Source organism: Carettochelys insculpta, chromosome 1, assembly GCF_033958435.1.
Source record: "Carettochelys insculpta isolate YL-2023 chromosome 1, ASM3395843v1, whole genome shotgun sequence".
NCBI classification, from domain to species: Eukaryota; Metazoa; Chordata; order Testudines; family Carettochelyidae; genus Carettochelys; species Carettochelys insculpta.
Genome location: NC_134137.1, coordinates 317130703 through 317149992, shown reverse-complemented (window position 1 = coordinate 317149992; position 19290 = coordinate 317130703). Strand labels below are relative to the sequence as shown.

General features: G+C 39.0%; 1 protein-coding gene across 4 annotated transcripts in view; it reads right to left on the bottom strand.

Annotated features, from left to right (window-relative positions):
• Positions 1 to 676: 676 nt before the first annotated feature.
• TAFA2 (TAFA chemokine like family member 2) overlaps positions 677 to 19290 on the bottom strand; it is a 356648-nt gene continuing 338034 nt past the window's right edge. For 3 of the 4 annotated variants that reach the window (XR_012643931.1, XR_012643932.1, XR_012643933.1), the window contains 2 exons: positions 15561 to 15810; positions 677 to 3288 (listed from right to left, as the gene is read on the bottom strand). Coding sequence is in view for 1 of the 4 variants with exons in the window: in XM_074984063.1 (XP_074840164.1) it covers positions 3277 to 3288 (12 nt within the window). In the remaining 3 variants the exon portion in view is untranslated. The remainder of the gene's footprint in view (positions 3289 to 15560; positions 15811 to 19290) is intronic. The other variant, XM_074984063.1, reaches the window with a different exon arrangement.

Genomic DNA, 19290 nt, shown 5'->3' with positions numbered 1-19290 from the left:
CACTTATAGAATAATATAGATTAGAATAGCCTTTAGTTTTTACAAAATTGTTCTATGCACCTTATGCAATGATTTTTGAGGTAACATGAAAGATACAATACAGAAAAAGTTGCCTTGAATTAAGCGTGCTGTGACAATGAAGTGTTGAAACACTAAAACAGAAGTAAAATTCTTGCTGGCGGATCTTTATTGTCTGGCATCTCAATCACAGCGGCTGCTTGGGAAAGAATATTCAAATAAATGGTTACAGTGCTATTAAAAACAGCAGTAGCAACAGTTGCAGTATTTGACATATTGACCAATAGTCAACAAATTAACAAAATATATGCTTGCTATATTTTTGTTATTTCATATTTTTTAGAGATGGTTAGAAATTTTCTGTTGAAAAATACAGATGACACAGGAAAAAATTAGATTTTCTGTCAGGAAAATAGAAATGAGTTTCACACAAATTCTTATATTTAATTTTATCAAACAGACCCAACATACTTTGTTTTGAATCAGTTCAACAATCTGTTGAGGAATATTTTCCTTCCAGAATGTTGCATTATGGGCATTATACTTCGGTCCCCATTCTTTCATATGGCTGCACTCTTTGGAGGACTCCAGCTTCCATAATGCAATTTCTCTCTCACTAAGCTGTTTGGTGCATTGTGGGAGTCACGTGATTCCGGAGATATGGTCCATTGAGGGGATCCGGTCCATATGGGAAAATGTGGACACTAAGTTCCTGAACTACCATGAGGAAAAGCACCATAATAGGAAAATGCAGTTTACTGTTCAAATGACTCCTAAAAAATGCAGGTCAGAACAACAGAACAAAACAAAAATATTTTGTTTTTAGAGATGGCAAAATGTTGTATTTTGGTCAAAAATATCTGAATCAATTTTTTTCAGAATCTCCCTTCTGTGAAAAATTTTAATATTTTGTCCCCAAACCCTGTGCTTACACGTCAGAGTTTCCCATAGGATTGAAATTCTGAATTTTGTTCCACTCTAATATTTATCCTTTGACACATGCCAGTGTGTCATAGAAGACTATGCTAACATATCTCTTCAAACTTCTTCCTTATCAAAATTGAAAATGATAGAATTTGTTCCTCTTTTTTTTTCCTAAGAAAACATGAAATTAACATAGGCGACGATCATCTTTTCCACATAAATCCTTTGCTGTACGGGGAAATAGAATCGATCTTCTAAGTGCATATCCAAACAGGGGACTCAATTTGATATCACAATTTTATTCACTTGTTATGAATAGTCACAACATTAATCTATTGAAGATAATCTATTCAGTATATTGGAAAATCCATTTATTTTCACCTATTGATAAGCATGTGTTACACTTGTATATAATACAGTATTTTCAGTGTTGATTTTGAGAATAAAGTCAAAGGAAACAAATATTGAGAAACATGATGCAGTATTTTGATCAGATTAAGGCTAAACTCATATTCTACAAAATTACACATTTGTAATTTGCACTGTTCCAAAGGAATTACTTCTCTCCTTAAAATATTCTTTTTAGCACAAATCCATATAATAGTAATCCATTTGAAAAAAACAGATAGCTAATAGTGCTATAATTTATCCAAATTAAATTTTAATCAGAAAAGAATATCTTTTCCTGCCAAAATGTTTGATTATTACTCAGCAGAATGATAAAATGTACATCTCATATTATTCCAAACAACCATTAACTTTTAGCTCTCCTAGGGATAGCCAAGGACACTGTGACAAACCAGAGCGCTCCAGTGTGATCATCCATCATGGAACCCAATTTATATCTTTATATCTTTAGCCATGTCAATGGCTTGTAACCTTTTTTAAGATACTTGTAACCATGCAGGCTGTTCAAATGAGACTGCCTGACAAAATTATTTTCACTAGTTTTGAAATGCTGTGCTCTTTGTCTCTATTTAGACAAATAGCATACTACATTTCTCTCTCTCTCGCTCCAATCAGCATGCTTAGGCATAATCAATGCAGCACAACAGCGAACTCTCGGGGTTCGTTTGTCTTACCATCACCAGTGGTACTGAATCCATTAAATGGAGTATAAAATTATACATTCCTTAATAACTTAGAAATAAAGTTCCTATATCTTTAAGGCCTTTAAATATGAAGGGTTTTCATAGAACAGCACATTGAAAAAAAATCTACAGAAATAGAATATAGGAAAAATAAATGTTAATCTGGGAAAATGACTACGGAAATGCTCAGAAGACCCAAACTGGATAACTACAAGCAAAACATTCATGAACTGCAGATGTGGGGGGAAATATTTTTTCCTCTATCAACAGACTGAGCAGACATCTACATAAGCATCCAGATAGTACTCGTATTCAAGCAAGAAATAATTTAAAAAAAATAAATTACTAAAAGAAACTCTGAATAAATGCCATCCAATCTCAGAATTGTAAAACTTGCATGCATCTCTGTTTACCTTTACAAAAAGGGGACTAGCTAATGTAATTTACTGTTTACTGCCAACTTGGAAGGACTTCAGGTTAAGAAAGTAAAGGACATACCAGAAACACCCATCATCTTCAAACTAAATGGAAATGTATATTTTTACAGGTATAATATACTTATAATGAAACTGTCAAAGAGCTACAGTAGTTAGTTAGCCTTAGGGAAACATGTCAGGTTGGCTATACATTCTTATATGATTGATGTATTCTGATAACTATTACTTGTCAACAATAATTATTAATGATGGATATATATTTCCATTCCTATAACAAAAGCAACTTCAAGATGTTGAAACGTAGCCTGTTCAGAGACTCAAGATTAGAAATACAAATAAAAAGGTCTAAAACTGTGCTATGCCAGAGGACAAGTTCTGCAACATAAATTTGATTAAAGTAGCGTGCAGTCCCACCAGCAATTTGTACATAGAGCCAGGGAGCATTTCAGAGTGAAAGAACCAGTGCATTTCGCAGACTGCTTCTGCAAAGATGAAAGGCTGTCAGTCTGGAATGGAGAACCCAAAAGATTGCTGCCTCTTCTACACCCTCTCAGCATCACCGCCTTAGATTGCTGCCATAAATTCCTCAGCAAGTGCAATTTTGTAAGTGTACATAGTTCAAACAGTTGAAATCTCTGTGACAAAGAAGTTCACAATGACTTTCCAGGAGTTTTGATCTCAAGCTGTTGGTGATTGCAAGCCAATATGCCCCAGCAGTGTAAACTCACTTCCAGGATTGCCTGTAGGTATGACATTCCTGTTCGGTTAGCTTTATCAGCCTTGACAGAGACTTGAGTTGTCATTAGCTATCGGGTTACCTGTAAAGAAAAAGAAAATGAAAGTATAGCAAAGTTTTAGATATAGCATCTGGATTTATGTAGGGTAAATGTGTGTATGATACTGAAGTGTTGTGAAGCACTGAAACGTGGGCATAATTATCAGCAAGGCTATGTCTACACAACGGGAAGAAGGGACTTTAGAAATCAGGGGGTCTTTCTAAAGGCCCCTGTCTACACAGGCAGCGTGCATTTAGAAAGCAACACTTTAGAATCACACATTGCTCCCAGTATGCTAATGAGGCACTGCATATTCATGGCAGTGCCTCATTAGCATCTGCCGAAATCCCTCATTAACATGCCCCCTCCAAAAGGAGGGGGCTAGTGTAGACACGGCGTTGAAGAAAAACTATATTTTGCCAAGCACTGGTAATTTCATAGGGGAAGGAGCATTTGAGAAGAAAAGCATACATAGCATAAACAAAAGCTTAGTTCAGTCTATTATTCATTGTTCATACAGTAAATATCAAAATTTCACTTGAGCTGTTTCACCCAGCCTAACATAAACGAGAAGAACCATAGGGAAAGCAAGTGGAAGACAAAATATTTCACAGTAATTGGATTTTCCCTATGTCTGATTTCCATTTTAAACATGAAATGTTTAAAAAACAACTCCTGTCATATTAAAGAAATATTAATTTGAGGAATATTTCTGCTGTGTCAGTGGACACAATTAATGATCTTGTTACTTTTTTAATATAAAATTGTGTCAAGGGGCACAATTCTACTCTTCAGGAGCAATGCATTGGATTGGTCCCAAGCACAGTCTGTCACATCAAGGGCCATATGTTTTACATTTTGATCATAGAGAGAAGGGTCATGCTTGTTAATGATGAAGCATTCCTTTGCCCTCAGCAAAATCATTTGCATACAGCTCTTGTCAGCTCTGCAGAGCAGACACATTGAGCAGAATTTTAAAAAGATTGATTTAGGAGTTTCATTACTTAGTTTTGCCTTCAACATTGGGTAATTTCTAGAGTTTGCACTAGAAAAGCAGTAATACAATTTGTGATTCCTATGACACATGCTGTGTGAGTTCTGTGATACATGTTTATTATACTACTCTTGTTTACAAAATTTTGCTGGCTGACGCAGCCTCGTATGACTATTGTACTCTGCTCAATTGTCTGAAAAACAAAATAAAAATTAATACAAAAGTCAGGTAATACATTATTGTGCTGCGGTTTCAAAAATAATATGGCCAATACAGCATACCTACCCCAGATCCATTCCCCAGAAAGATTTATGCTGATTTAATTTGAAAAATATACAGACAATTGCAGCAAATTAAACAGACAAAATTCTCTTGCAGACAGTAGTAGGAGGGAGTGCTGGGAGTGTAAAAACCCTACTAGTGTGAAGATATATCATCTTCACTTTACCCAATAATGTGCCTCCTGGGGATTCATCTGAACATTCCAAACCTCTGAGCAATTTCAAAGGGCTGTCATTGGGAAGGAGGAATCTTTACTAGCACAGAAGGATGGCATTCCTCCTAAGAAGGCAGTACTAAACAGTCATGGCCTTACCAAATTCATAGCCGTGAAAAATAACCAGTTACAGACCATGCACTCTCATCTTTCATGTGCTTTTGCCCCATACTATACAGCAGGGATCAGCAACCTTTCTGAGGAGGAGTGCCAAAACCTGACCTTTTGACCTCTATGTACAGTGCAAGTGCTGGTGATACTTTTTAAAATCACTAACAGTCCTACTTACTAACAGTCCTACTTACAACAGCTTCGTCAATAAATATATTAAGATGCAGAGCTTTGCCGTTTAGGTGGTCGTTGGTAGCATTAGCTGGTCTTTTGTTAATCCCCAGTAGGCATGGCTTTGAGCAAGCTCGAGGCTGCATGGGGGAGGGATGGGTGGGGCTGAACTCCTGCTTCGTGTGCTGGTGAGAATCGTCTCATGTGCCACTCTTGGCACCCGTGCTGGGGATTGCTGACACCAGTATATGGATTTCACAGGGGAGACAAGCATTTCTTAAATTTAGACCGTACTTGGTCCTGCCATTGGGGCAGGGGGCTGGACTCGATGGCCTCTCGAGGTCTCTTCCAGTCCTAGTATTCTATGATTCTATGAAATTGAGGGACCAGAGGCAAAAGAGAATTGCCAGAGGATTACAATATCATTTTATTGGGTGGGGGGATCAAGATGTCACTGGGCAACCAAAGAGCAGTGACTGTTGGCTGGGCATCCAGCTCTGAAGGCAGCACCCCGCCAGCGGCAGTGTGGAAGTAAGGATAGCATTACCATACCAAGTCACTTATTTTTGTGCTGCTGCCTTCAGAGTTTGGCCACTGGACAGTGCTGGCTGCTGACTGAGGGCCCAAACCTACAGACAGCAGTGAGGAAGTAAGGGTGGCAATGGCATACCATGCCATCCATACTTTTGCACAGCCGCTGATGGTACCTCTGCTTTCAGAGATGGGCTTCCAGCCAGCAGACACCATATTCCAAGTGCCCAGCTCTAAAGGCAGTGCTGCCACCAGCCAAAGTAAAGGTAGCAGTGCCACAGTCCCTCCCACCCCCCCCCCGCCAGTTATACAGGGGTCCCCCACAAGTCCTCTTGGGTCAGGACCCCTAAAAATTACAACATTGTGAAATTTCAAATTTAAATAGGTGAAATCATGAAATTTCTGATTTTTAAATTCCTGTGACCATGAAATCGACCAAAATGGATGGTGAACTCAGTGGGGCACTATTCCTGATGCACCCTATCAATGGATAATCTCTCTGATGTGCACTGTACTTTAGCTTCCTCAGAACTGAGAAAAATTTATACTACTGAAAGGACAAGCTCCCAGCATTGCAGTCATACAAGTCAGTCTGAAGCATATTTTAGCCCGGAAATTTACCACACAGGAGTCTTTAAATCTGTTGCTGATATGGGTTGGAATGTTGTATATCTAGCACCTTAGACCAGTGTCATCTGGGAAAGGAAAAATTCTATGTTAGATGGATTGGGAAACATGGGAAGTGCAGGAAAGCATTCCTCCTCCCCAATGGCAGCCTTTTGAAATTGCTCAGAGGTTTGGACTCTTCAGATGAATCCCCAGGAGGCACACTACTGGGTAAAATAAAGATGACCTATTAAATCTGATGACACACAAAGGTCTACTCAAAGGCTATGTCTACTTTAGAGTGAGCTGTTGATAGTAGTTGCTGTTGGAAGAGATCCTCAGAAAAAACTTTTGTTGACAGACCATGGCCACACAAGCAAGCAGATCACTCTGTTGATGTGCTCTGTCTACAGAGAGTGGCTGGACTGCCCAGCTGTTCTCTTGAGAGAATGGCCAACCAGAAGCATAGCAGACAGGGATCCCTGGTGACCCAGAAGCCCTGTTTGCTGACAGAGGGATGATATATATATATATACATATATATGTATGTGTGTATATATATATATATCTATAGATATATAGATATATATATAGACAACAGATTCTGTTAAGAAAGGCATTCTGCCTCATGGTGGAGAGGCAGAAGGATGTTGGCAAAAGTGCTGAGTTCTGTCGACAGTATGTCAACATAATGCATTTTTAGTGTGGATGCTCCACAGGTTTTGTTGACAAAACACCTGTTTTGTCAACAAAACTCTCTAGTGTAGATGTAGCGACAGGGTTTACATGACCCTGAAACCGTAGAACACTGAACACTGTTACACAAGGTTGAGAGTTTGACATACGGAAACCTTAATCAGCTGAGTATCATGGCACACACACCAATGGAAATCAAGTAAAGGGTTCATGAACTGATACAATTGCCTGCTGCACAAAATTGGTTTGTAAAAACATTTAAGTACACAGAAAGACTAGCTGAATTGAAACTGATACCACTCAAAGGCTATGTCTACACTAGAAGGTTTTATTGACAAATCCCACAAGAAGTATCCACGTTCCCTGTGCTCACGAAAGCTCATGCTCAAAACTTTTCTGTTAGTCTACATGGTGCCACAGGACCCTTCGTTGCTGTTACAGATCCAGACTAACACGGCTACCCCTCCCATACTTGACCACATTCCCAAGGTGTTCTCTTGGCAGTAAATGGACAGAAAGTGGCATATTTGTCAACAGCATTCTGCCACACCCTCCCCTCCCCCACCACAATGCAGAATGCCTCTATTGACAGAGATCTGTCAACAGAAAGCCAGTCTGGAGTTCCACAGGGCCTTCTGTCGACAAACAGGGATTACAGGACATTGGGAAGCCCCGTCTGCTGTGCTTTTGGTCAGCCATTTTGTCAAGAGAGATGCTGGGCAGTCCACACACTCTCATTGGACAGAGTGGATCACTCTTTCGATACACTTCGCAGCCTGGATGCAAGCTGTCAACAGAAGTTGTGGAATCTCCCAACCGTAAATTCTGTTGACAGATCGCTGTAGTGCAGGCATAGCCTAAGGCTGTGGTCACACTGACCCGAACCACCAGCCGCAGTATGCAAATGGGAGGTCTTGAAAGTGCAAATAACCTCTCATTTGCATATTTGCTCACTGGCAGATGCTGCTGCTGGCACAAAAAAAGCTGTGTAAACATGGGTCTGCCAGTGAAACCCACCCTTTGTTGGCACCCTCTTATGCCTGGAAAAAATCAGGCATAAGAGGCTGACAACAAAGGGGGGCTTCACCAGCAGAACCATGTTTATGCAGCTTTTTTTGTGCCAGTGGCATCTACCGGTCAGCAAACATGCAAATGAACAGTCATGAGCATTTTCAAGACTGTCCATTTGCATACTGCTGCTGGCAGTTTGGGTCAGTGTAACCATAGTCAAAGAGTGTTAAAATTATGACTAGTAAAAACAGAATAGGGGATTGGAAATGAATGAATGAAAATTGATAGTTTAAAATTAGGCCTAATTAGTGGACAAAATAGTAAGTAGATGGGAAAGAAAGAAAGAAAATTAAAAAGAAAAGGACTTTTACCACGACTGTGCCTGTGGTGGAAGGATTTTTGCCACAATACGCAGATCTTGATACTCCAGTAAGGGCATTCAACCATCGTGGCTACACCAGCAAGAAACCTAGACTGATACTGGTGAGATTTTACTGTTTTTCTCTCTCTTATCTGTCTGTTTTTTTCCACCTTCCTTCCTCTCAGCTTCTCCTCTGACCATGAAATTAACTATACTGCTGTGGCATCGGTATGGGTGGGGAGATAAGATGCCCATTCAGCTCTGCTTGGCCCAAGAAGGACCAGTGGAAGAGACGGCCCTCATCAGAACAACGACATGATATCCCAGACCAGGGAGGAAAGCCAAGGTAAACTGCAACAGCTGCTGCGACCGACTTGCCAGCACAGAGCATCCATCCATGACTGACCAGCTGATCACTATCCTAAGGACAGCAACAAATATCAAATTTCACCCCATCTTTTTATCCTGTGTCTTCTCTCCATTTTGTTTGTCTTCTGACAAAAGCAGGGTAATGATTATCATTCACATCTCGAAACTGCACAACAGAACTAATTCTCTCTTTCCCACCAAAAAGAACTGTTTGACAGAATAAGAGACTAACCAAGATTCACCCTCTCTGACAAAGAGTCTTTGTTAGATTTTAATTAAGTTTGTTTTCAACAATCACTCAATTTCCTTTTCAGGGCTTTTTGCCTGGCTTTGATTTGTTTCCCCCTTTCTGTGTTTCATTCAACAAACTTCTAACCACTGGCATGATTTTCCTAGTGCATTTGCCATGAAACTAAGTAAACCAAGGTCCCTGTGTACCAAATCCTGAATGTCATTTTATACAATTTGCTGTTGGACAGTAACAGAATCATGAAGCTCGTAAAAGATGTACAATAATATTAATTTTACCAATTTGCAGAGCAAGATATTGTATGTATTACTCTAATGCATATACTGTATGAGCTGATATACAGATAAAATGATTTTAAACTCAGGATTCACAGGTCAAAAGGCTTTGAATGTGTGTAGCAACATACACGTAAACTTTTGTTATTATTTTCATAACACCAAAGGTATCCAAGTCCCTGCATGGACAAACAGAAAAAGGAGCGTTTTCATACCCAATGGCCAGTTACATATCTACACGGCTGTCTTCACAGCAGACGTACATCTACTGTAATTGGGCATTTTCACAATTGTGAAAGACATGGGTCAGACTTTAAAAGAAAATCTAGCACTAAATATGGGTAGCACCCACTAGCTTTATAATTCTCCGTATAAACAGTGTTATAATAAATATTTCTGACAATCAGTTGTACAGTACAACAAAACACTATTGCACTGGGTGTCAATCGTGTTTATGTGGAAGATGAAATCAAGACTCGCTGACTTTATTTTTTTAGCTTTTTTTTCATTACTATTATTTCATTGGCATTTTTACGGCTTTCCCATGCCAGCACTGATGCTACTCCACCTGTCCTCCTTTTTTTTTTTTAACCTACAGGCCACATCCTGTTAATCTGAGTGACTCTTATAGTGGTCTGTCTTTGCCATTATGTAGCATTCAATTCTTCTTATGAGCAAGCACATATCATCCAATAACATCAATGGACATTACACACCCACATACACATTAAGAGAAGGATAAATCCCTTGGATGCTGAAGTCAATTAACTAAAGAAGGAGTTAAATTTAAGCTAGTTTATATCTGTGTTATTTACAGAAATGTTTGGTTTTGGATAGTGTGCAAGATTTTCATTTGAGCAGCTGGAAGGCAAGGGGTTGTGCCAATTTTTTTAATGGAAAAACAAGATCTGACATCAGTATATAGTCTCTCTAAAATCCTAAAAGAACAGTATCACTGCAAATGGGCACAAATCAATTTCAACCAACATTTCATTTAATAGTAAATCTGAAAAATTAACATTTCTGCTGCTTCGTGGGAAAAAGGGCATAATACCTTTAACATCCTAAACATGTATTTGAGTTAATTTACTCATACTTGGACCATAATTGCTCTCTTTATGCTAATATATTTTTGCACACACTTGTTATGTTATGAATACAACAAATTAGACTTACTTCATTTCTATAGTCTCAATGAGCAATTAAAGAATAATTACACTGCAGTTGTAGACTTTTTAATTTAAATTGGCAAATGGCTACTGTAAGTTGGCTATAATTGTACATAACTCACTTACTTTATTTTAAAACAATGCTATGTCATTTAATATAACCAAATTTTACATTTCTTCATATATAGTCAGATTCAGCCCTGTGTTACACCATCTTTTGCCAGCATAACTGAGGCAATGTCTTCACTACAAAGTTATGTCCACCTAACTTACGTCAGCATACAGCCACTATAGTTATTAAATCATTTGTGTTGGCAGTGAACATTCTCACCTGCAACAATTATATTGATTGTATAGCCATGGTGCTGCACTGTGAAATGGCTCCTGAAGGTCACAATTGATCTAAGCAACAAAGTGACTACACTAGCGCTGTGTCAGTCTAATTACATCAACTGTGACCTCTGCATGGAAAGATAGGCAATATATTAAGAGACCGCCGGCTTTAACCAGGAGATCTTCAACAATCTCAAACTCAAAAAGGAGTCTACAAAAAGGTGATGTTACTAAGTCGAGGCAGAGAGGCATTCATATTGGCAGGAGACAAATTTAAGAGGAGATACTTCCACAGCTAAGTTGATGCAAGGCAGCTTATTGTCCACCTAACCCTGTATCATAGAATCCTAGGGCTGGAAGGGACCTCAAGAGGTCATCTATTCTAGCCCCCTGCCTGAAGCAGGATCAACCCTAACTAAATCATCCCAGACAGGACTTTGTCAAGCCGGGACTTAAAAACCTCTCGGGATGGAGATTCCACCACCTCTCTGTGTAACACATTCCATTGCTTCACCACTCTCCTGGTGAAATAGTTTTTCCTAATATCCAACCTACACCTCTCCCTCTGTAACGTCAGACCATTGCTCCTTGTTTTGTCATCTTCTCTTCATCCTCTTTAGAGCTGCCCTTCAGGAAGTTGAAGACTGCTGTCAAATTGCCCCTCACTCGTCTCTTCTGCAAACTAAATAAGCCCAAGTCTGTCAGCCTTTCCTCACAGGTCATGTGCTCCAGCCCCCTAATCATTTTCGTTGCCCTGTAGTGTAGATCAGGCCTCAGATGTATGCTGTGCAGCTCAAAAAGTTGATATTGCTAGCTAGGAGAGGGCACAGATGGTTGATTGGGTAGACATTGATTCAACATATTCTAAGGGGAGATTCCAGCCCTGCAACCCTGACTACAAATTAAAGCTGCCTTGCACTTCTGAATTCCCGGGACTCTGTAGTAGCCTCTTCCCTTGCCTGAAAATGAACATCCAATACAGCTGCTCCTGCTTGCTCAGAAACAAAAGTAACACTTTTCTGTGTCTGTTAGCGTAAGAGCAAACCCAAGAGCAACCTTTACTCATCTGATCAGTTCCTCTTTGCTTAGTGAGACTGTTGGCACTGGGGTCATATATTCCTATGTGTGTAAAGGTTGCAGGATCCAGTCCATATGTGATACAGCATGTTTTACATAGATACCTATTAATTTGGAGTAGTAAATACATCTATATGTATTTGTTAACCAAAGGGTTGGTTATAAATGTAATAGAGACACCTAATTTTTCTCACTTAACAGTTTAATAATATTAGATGATACATAGCCAGCTGCCGACAGTGCATAATATTTTGAAATCAATGTGCACTGGACCATTCTGTGTTCTTCAGCTATTTTTATAATGCTTTGAACATCATCAGCATTTGGACAGACAGTTCCTTTGATTTCTTGACTACACTATATATATTATATACATAACTATTATATGAGAAGAATTAGGTTGCAAAGTTAAGCAGGCAAAAATTAAGACCTGCCAGATTTATGGTTGCCCATACAACTTTAAAGTTTTCCCTATGAGCCAATCCCATGCACTGAATATGGTTGAGGTTTGGTGGGCAAAAACAGTACGCTACAATGCAGTTTAAAGATGGCATTATAATGCATATACAGTAAACGCTTTCATATCTGACATTCTATTACCCAGAACACTCAAATAACCAGCATTTTAACCATAAGTAAACTTCAGTTACCCTGTACATAGGTACAATATAGTGAAAGTAAATACTGATAAAGGCAGCAAATACAGGGTAAGTTCACAGTGTACAGTACTACTGTTGTTTGTTAAACAAAGCACTTTGCATACATATTAGTTTCCTAATATATAAACTTGTTAGTGTTATGCATTCCCTGGTATACCATTCTCTTATCCAGAACATTTGACTATACAGGAACCTCCTGATCTTGGGGCTGCCAGATATGAAAGCGTTTACTGTACAAAAGGGGGTAGAATTAACACTGTATTTCCCAGGAGAGTGTTACAGGAACACTAAGGGTCATTTTTGGATCTGGGGAATCCAGCGCAGCTCTCCTCTGTCCTACCCTGCTACAGCTGCTTTGCTAAACCTTTGATGTTCTCAAAGGAGGGTGTGGTGATGCTGCTGAGCGGTGAGTCTGGCCTGAGAAAGTTTAGACATTTGGGCAGGCCATCAACAATTTTCTGAGACACTCTGGTGGGGTTTAATACTTTATATGTCACCCTAATCAAAATGAGACAGAGAGATAGCCGCGTTAGTCTGTATTCTATCAGAACAAAAATGCAGTCATGTAGCACTTTAAAGACTAACAAAATAATTTATTAGGTGATGGGCTTTCGTGGGACAGACCCACTTCTTCAGATCATAGCTGAAATGGAATTTCTTAGGACAAAGAAATGGCACTGGCCTGATATTCTAACGGGGACTCTCTAAAGCCTACTGCAAACAATGGAACTATGAGACCTTAAAATGGGTAATATTAGGCAACCTAGATATAGGAATCGCTGCCAGATTCTCCTTTTAAAGAAAGAGACATTGCACAGAATTCCTGAGTTTCATGTTATTCTCCAAGACACAACAATATACATGCTAAGCTATCCCATGTTTTCATAAGGTAATATTCATATATGCTTGTCTCTTGTACCTTCTTCTGTCAGCCCTTACTTGTGTGAATAAAGTTGAACGGAACTGTGCCTTACATTTGTAATACTTGGGAATGGGGCCAGAGTTCTGTAATCTTGCAACAAGGAGGACCTCTGTTATGTGGCCACAGTAAACTTCCTTCCATTTCTCCTCCAGAATTCATGTTCGTATGCTCATAGCAAGGCACTAATGCTTCCCAAAAACATTAATAAAAGGCACAAAAAAATCAATTCATTTGTGAACTTTTCCTAACAGGAAACAGAGCCAACTGAGTTGTACTAGTTACTTATTTCTATGGGAATAACCATATTTTTCTTTTAAAGGCCAAATAGCAGTATTAGCATTTAGAATCAGTGTTGGCTTGCACAACCAGAAATGTCTGTCAATGGTTTTTAGTTTCTGCACTCTCCAAATGGAGATCTAGGCTAGAAACAAATCTTTTGAACAGATGGACATGCAGCATCTCTTGGAACTCTGCAATCCATACAATGTGCTTGCCATAAATTATCATTCATATGCACTTTATGAAGCAGGTGACAGTTTGCACTGCCACTTGGGCACATTCATCCACTCTGAAAAAGATCAGCATATGAGATTGGAAGGCATTCACTGTTATCACTGTATTACTATGCAGTACTACAATGCCTTGCACCTGAGGATCTTAAGGTTTTTTTTAACACTTGTTCATAAAATAAACCTCACATCACTCATGTGAGATAAATATTTTATTGTTCGCTTTTTAAAAGTGGAAAAACTGGAATGTATAGATGTTGAGGACAAAATTTTCACACATGGGTGTCTACAATTAGGCACATAAATGCAGATGTATTATCCAGTAAGTATAGGTGGATTTACAGGCAACCAGGTCCCAGGAAGTTCAGGAAATTGTTTCAAAAGTTCTGGAAACTTTAAAAACATTCAACCAAAACTCTCCTAGCTTACACCTGATCTACTTGTTAAAGGGGAGAACTGAGAATCAGGAAGCCTATGTTGTAGTCATGGTCTGCCACAGACCTGATATTTGGCTTTGGCAAATCACACAGTGACACAGACTACAATATTCATACTTGAGTGACTTCAGTTAAAGATGCACGTGCCCAGCACCTCTGAAAAATCAGGCTACTTACTCAGATGCCTCCAGGATCATTAACTTTTGATAAGACTTAGGGACCTTGGTGTCTAAGCATATAGATACTTTTCAAAATTTTAGCCAACTAAATTCAAAAGTTTTGGTCTACGCAGTTTCTCAAGAGTCCCATAGTCACTCAGCTGTGGAGAAATGTGCTTGAATTAGTGTGCTTGAATACAACTTATTCTATATATCAAAGGGAACACTTCCCAATACAGCCAAATGGCTCTAAAGTTTCCTGTATCTCTGAAGACACCAAACATCAAACCTTTCCTGTCTTTAATAAGTTTCATGAATAAATTAGGAAGTATATTAGATGTATTCTAGACAGAGTGTAAACTGGTTGCCAACATGCCAGTTTAGGGCCCGGTTGTACATGACACTTGCCTCTTCACTCCCAGGGACTTGAATGGGAAAAGTCTGATGGGCAAGGAATGCAGAACTGGGCTCTTGGTTTTAAAATCTGATCCAAAGCCCAGATAAAAAGAAGCTTCAGACTTCTGGGAACTCAGTCCATCCCTACTTAGTATGTACTAAGCCATTGTTAAAGCTGGGACTATAGACAAATTGCTGTTCATTTTAGAGCACTGCATGTTTTCCAGGAAACTGCACTGGGTTCCATAGTACTTTATCTAAAATACTGTTTTTAAACAAAAGTGTTCAACCTCCAAAAGTCTTTAGAAATATAACAGAAGCCACTTCTTTGCTTTATGTTAAACTTTTTCTGGGGCGTTGAAGGATCCAATGCAAGAAGAAGAGCTACCTCCTATGAAGACATTACATGTCTGAGAGTGACACATACATTCTTCTGTTCTGATCTATGTAGCATCTCATACTGTTCTCATAGCCAGAGTGTCTGAATCCCTTCCAGTGGAGTATTGGTACACGGTCTTGGTAGATTCTTGATCAATTCAAATTCAAGGCATTTGCTCTACCTCAAAGAGCAGTATGGTGGAGGAAAGGCCCTAGAAAGTAATTGGTTGACACCTCTATACTCTTCAGCAGCAGAGTACATCATCTGTCCTGAAGATATACCCAATTATTCTTCCTAACAGTAACCCAAGCTTCATGGAGACACAGAGCACTATAAGTAACTACAATAAAGAGTAAGGAACAAGAAATTCTGTTAAGACTGTGGAAACCTGTATTTGTACACACCTGCTGCTGTGAGAGTAATAAACCAGGGCTGGAGCACATTTCTGGAGTGGTTTTGATTCTTTACTCCTCAACGAAACTTCTGGCCTTTCCTTAGAATCCGACCAAGCCTAGGATTCATCACAACTAGTGCTCCAGCATGAAGCCAGAATATTTTGTGTATGTGGAAAAATCAAAAATTGCCATCAGGTACAGCAGAAACCTCCTTTTTTTCTACTTCTCCATTCAGGCTTGAAGAGTTTTACACGTTTGCCTAAGAAACAAACATAAGTCAGGTACTACAATGTTATGGAATTAATTACATAAAACAAAACTGGGATTCATGGAATATACAGAATGACAAAAAATGTTGTTGAAAGAAAGATAATGCCCCTTATCACAAAAGCATGATATCAAAGAAGGAAAATGATCACAGCAATGTCAGGGGAAAATATTTAAAAATAGTTAAATTCAGCAAAATATCCTATTTGTCAGACAAAGAAAATAGAAATGGATCAATAACATTCATTTTGCACAAGTACATCAACAATTTTTAATTCTGACAAGCCAAATCTGGACAGGCCTTTAAAATAACTAATATGTAAGATCTGCAATGTAGAAGACAGACACATAAGTAAGAATTATTTTTCTGAAAGATGTGTGTGCTCTTCCCATATGTGGCTAAACTAAAAAAAAAATCATCAAATTTGAAATGGATGAACAGTCAGAAGAGAACTCTCCTTACACTCGAAGTTGTTGTTGCATATGCCACAGGAAACCCATACATTTATCCGGCATACACGTATACATTTACCAATATACCTTTTTCGGTATATGAAGTATTAGGGCAAACCTTTCAAAACTGAATGCCCAGTTAGGTATCTATATTCACATTTAGCTATCTAAATAAGTGGACTATGGACTGATTTTCAGACGTACTGAGCAACTACAACTCCATTTGGGATATGTGGGGTAAGTATGTGCCTTCATCTCCAAAATTCAGGCCATTTTATTGAGGTACTGTGTAATATGCTGTCTGATATTTTTGATGTTAAAAATTAATGGTCACACAACCTGTCATTGAAGAAGTTTGCAATGAGATTGGTAAGCTCAACAGTCTGGTGTTTTAATTATGTCCCTAGATATTAGGCAAACAAATATAAGCGGTGTTAAAGAGGGTTGGGGAAGTCTTTTGTTTTATCTTTGATTTGTGTATTTGCCTGTATTGGAGCATTGATAAAATAACTTTAGCTTATATAATTCACAGAGATAAACATCCTTCAGATATGGTCTCTGAAGACAGTGGACTTACATAAAGGAGGAAAGTAGCCCGTTAATGTTTTCAGTGTACCTGGGATGTAAAATAGTTAATATTAACAACAGCCTTAATTTCTATACCTCAAACCGAAGACAAAGGTGGCGAAGTGTTTTCTGCCTTTTTGCACAAAACAGTGGAGCACAGAGTGGTCTCAGAGGGTAATGAGAGGTCCCATAGGGTACATCTACACAGCAGTGTTCTTATGAAATAAGCTATTCTGGAAGAGATTTTCTGAAATAGCTTATTCTGAAATAATGCTGCTACACACAAAATGCATTTCAAAATGGCACTCCGCTATTTCAAAACAGAGCATCTACACACAGTGAAGCCTATACCAACACAGAGCCATTAGATGCATCTATGGTTTATTTCAATATAGGCTCTCTTCCCTGTCTACACAACCCTTATTTCTAAAGAGCTATTTCGAAATAGGTGCTATTCCTCATGGAATGAGGTTTACGTATTTTGAAATAAGCCACCCACTATTTTGATATTATTTGAAAACAGCAGCTGCATTGTGTCGATGGTAGGATAATTATTTTGAAATAACTGCTGTTATTTCACAGGTTTGCTGTGCATACTGACCTACCCTTGGTTACACAGCAAACCAACACTAGAGGTGGGATCAGAACTTGCTTCCTACTGTCTAAGCTCCTGCTTAAAGGGACAGACTACTGTATAATTACATGAAAAATATATAACGTGTTTGAGGCTCTTTGTTTTTCTAAAGGGAAGACAATAGTTTCAAAGCCAGGTAAGGTTGTGAGTCACTTAGTACCCTTCATTCTTTATTAATTCTTTTCAAATAAATTGATGTTACTGCTATTTTGAATTTTAATGGGACCAGATTTCATAACTTCAGCTGAAATCATGGAAGAAGGACCGTGCCCCATATTATTCCCACTAAAAATCCTGAATTGACTGGATTTAATCACAGCCTAGTTTCTTCAAATATAGAGGACATCATAATTTTGAAAGGCTGTTTAAATGGGAAATTTGCAAGGGTTGCCACAAGACCCATGAGCTCGAGGAAGACAGAAGTAAAAATGGTGTCCTTACCTGTGATTTTAGCTTCTTTGTGTGGGTACCTGTTTGTCTGTCAGTGCGACAGAATGTGTTTTCTGCCTTTGCCCCAAGGTTTAGAGGCAAAGGTTCCTCTTGTGATTCCCCCCCACCCCACACTTGCTTGCCAGCTCTCCCTGCTGGCATTTTGAGGTAGTGCACTCATATTTGGCTCCTGGGTATACTGGTAAAGCTGAGGGAATATGAAAACTAGAAAACAAGTTAGAAAACAACAGAGCAATTTCCAGGCAGGGAAAAAAAGATCTTTAAAAACAAGCAGAAGCATCAACTTGAAATGCTTTGATAGTTTTCCTCTCTTTTTGACTGCCAGAACACCACTTATATAGGGGAAGAAAGAGTCCCCAGGCCAGACTCAGTGAAGACTGTTGGGATCTGACAGCATGGCAGATACTCACTTAGAGAAAACAAAATTACATTAAATTAAACTAATTTCATCTTTCTCGTGCATGGGTATCCATCACTCCATCAGTCTAATAGTGTCAGGAAGCAGCAAAAAGTCACAGAACACAAAGGTGAACAGAAACAAAACAACCTGTTACCTTGTCCCTTATGGAAGATGTCCCAAGGAAGATAGAAGACATTTCTACCTAAAAATGGTATGAGACCTTGCAGCTGATCCAAGATGCAGAGGTGGGATTGGCATTATTCTGCACAACTGTACATTTTTCCATATCCCCTCATGTGCCTTTCACTGGAAAGCTTTCTAGAAAATTTCATTCCTCCTGCAGCTCTAACCCAAGATCTGTGAGATGTGATGACTGGAAGTTTTGGTGTGTGTGTGGGGGTGGGTGCACGTGCGCGCGCACACGCACATACTAAGGGGCCTTGGTAAATGAGAATCTGAGAGACAAGCAGGATCCAGAGCTGTCTTAGGCACAATGGATGCCTGTGCAAGTAGAGAGTGTAAGATTACTGCTGTTTATTTCTGCCTGATGTTCCTGGCCCTCTCAGCTGTTAGAGAGGAAGGAGAAAAATGCCAGTATTGCTCATTAAAAAGTAATAGCATATCCACCCTCCATGTTTGAGGATGCGAAGGGTAGACAAAAAAATTGTCAGCTTTTGTTATTGTTTTCCACATGGATGGTCTGAGGTTCTGATAGGAGTCTTGCAAGCAGGTTAAATATCACATTCTTTACTAACTTCACTTCAGGAAATAGAGGCTGCAATGTCATTCCTGTAATGAATATTCACCCTAATATGTGAGAGCCCATCTGAGTGCCCTGCCCTGACATGCTGTCATCACACTGCTGGTGGACTGGTCAGAGATATATTCTTACATGGATGTTAAAGGAAGCAGTAATTTTAGTATAAAAGGAAGAAGGAGAAGATGAACTAATTCCTGTTCTCATAATT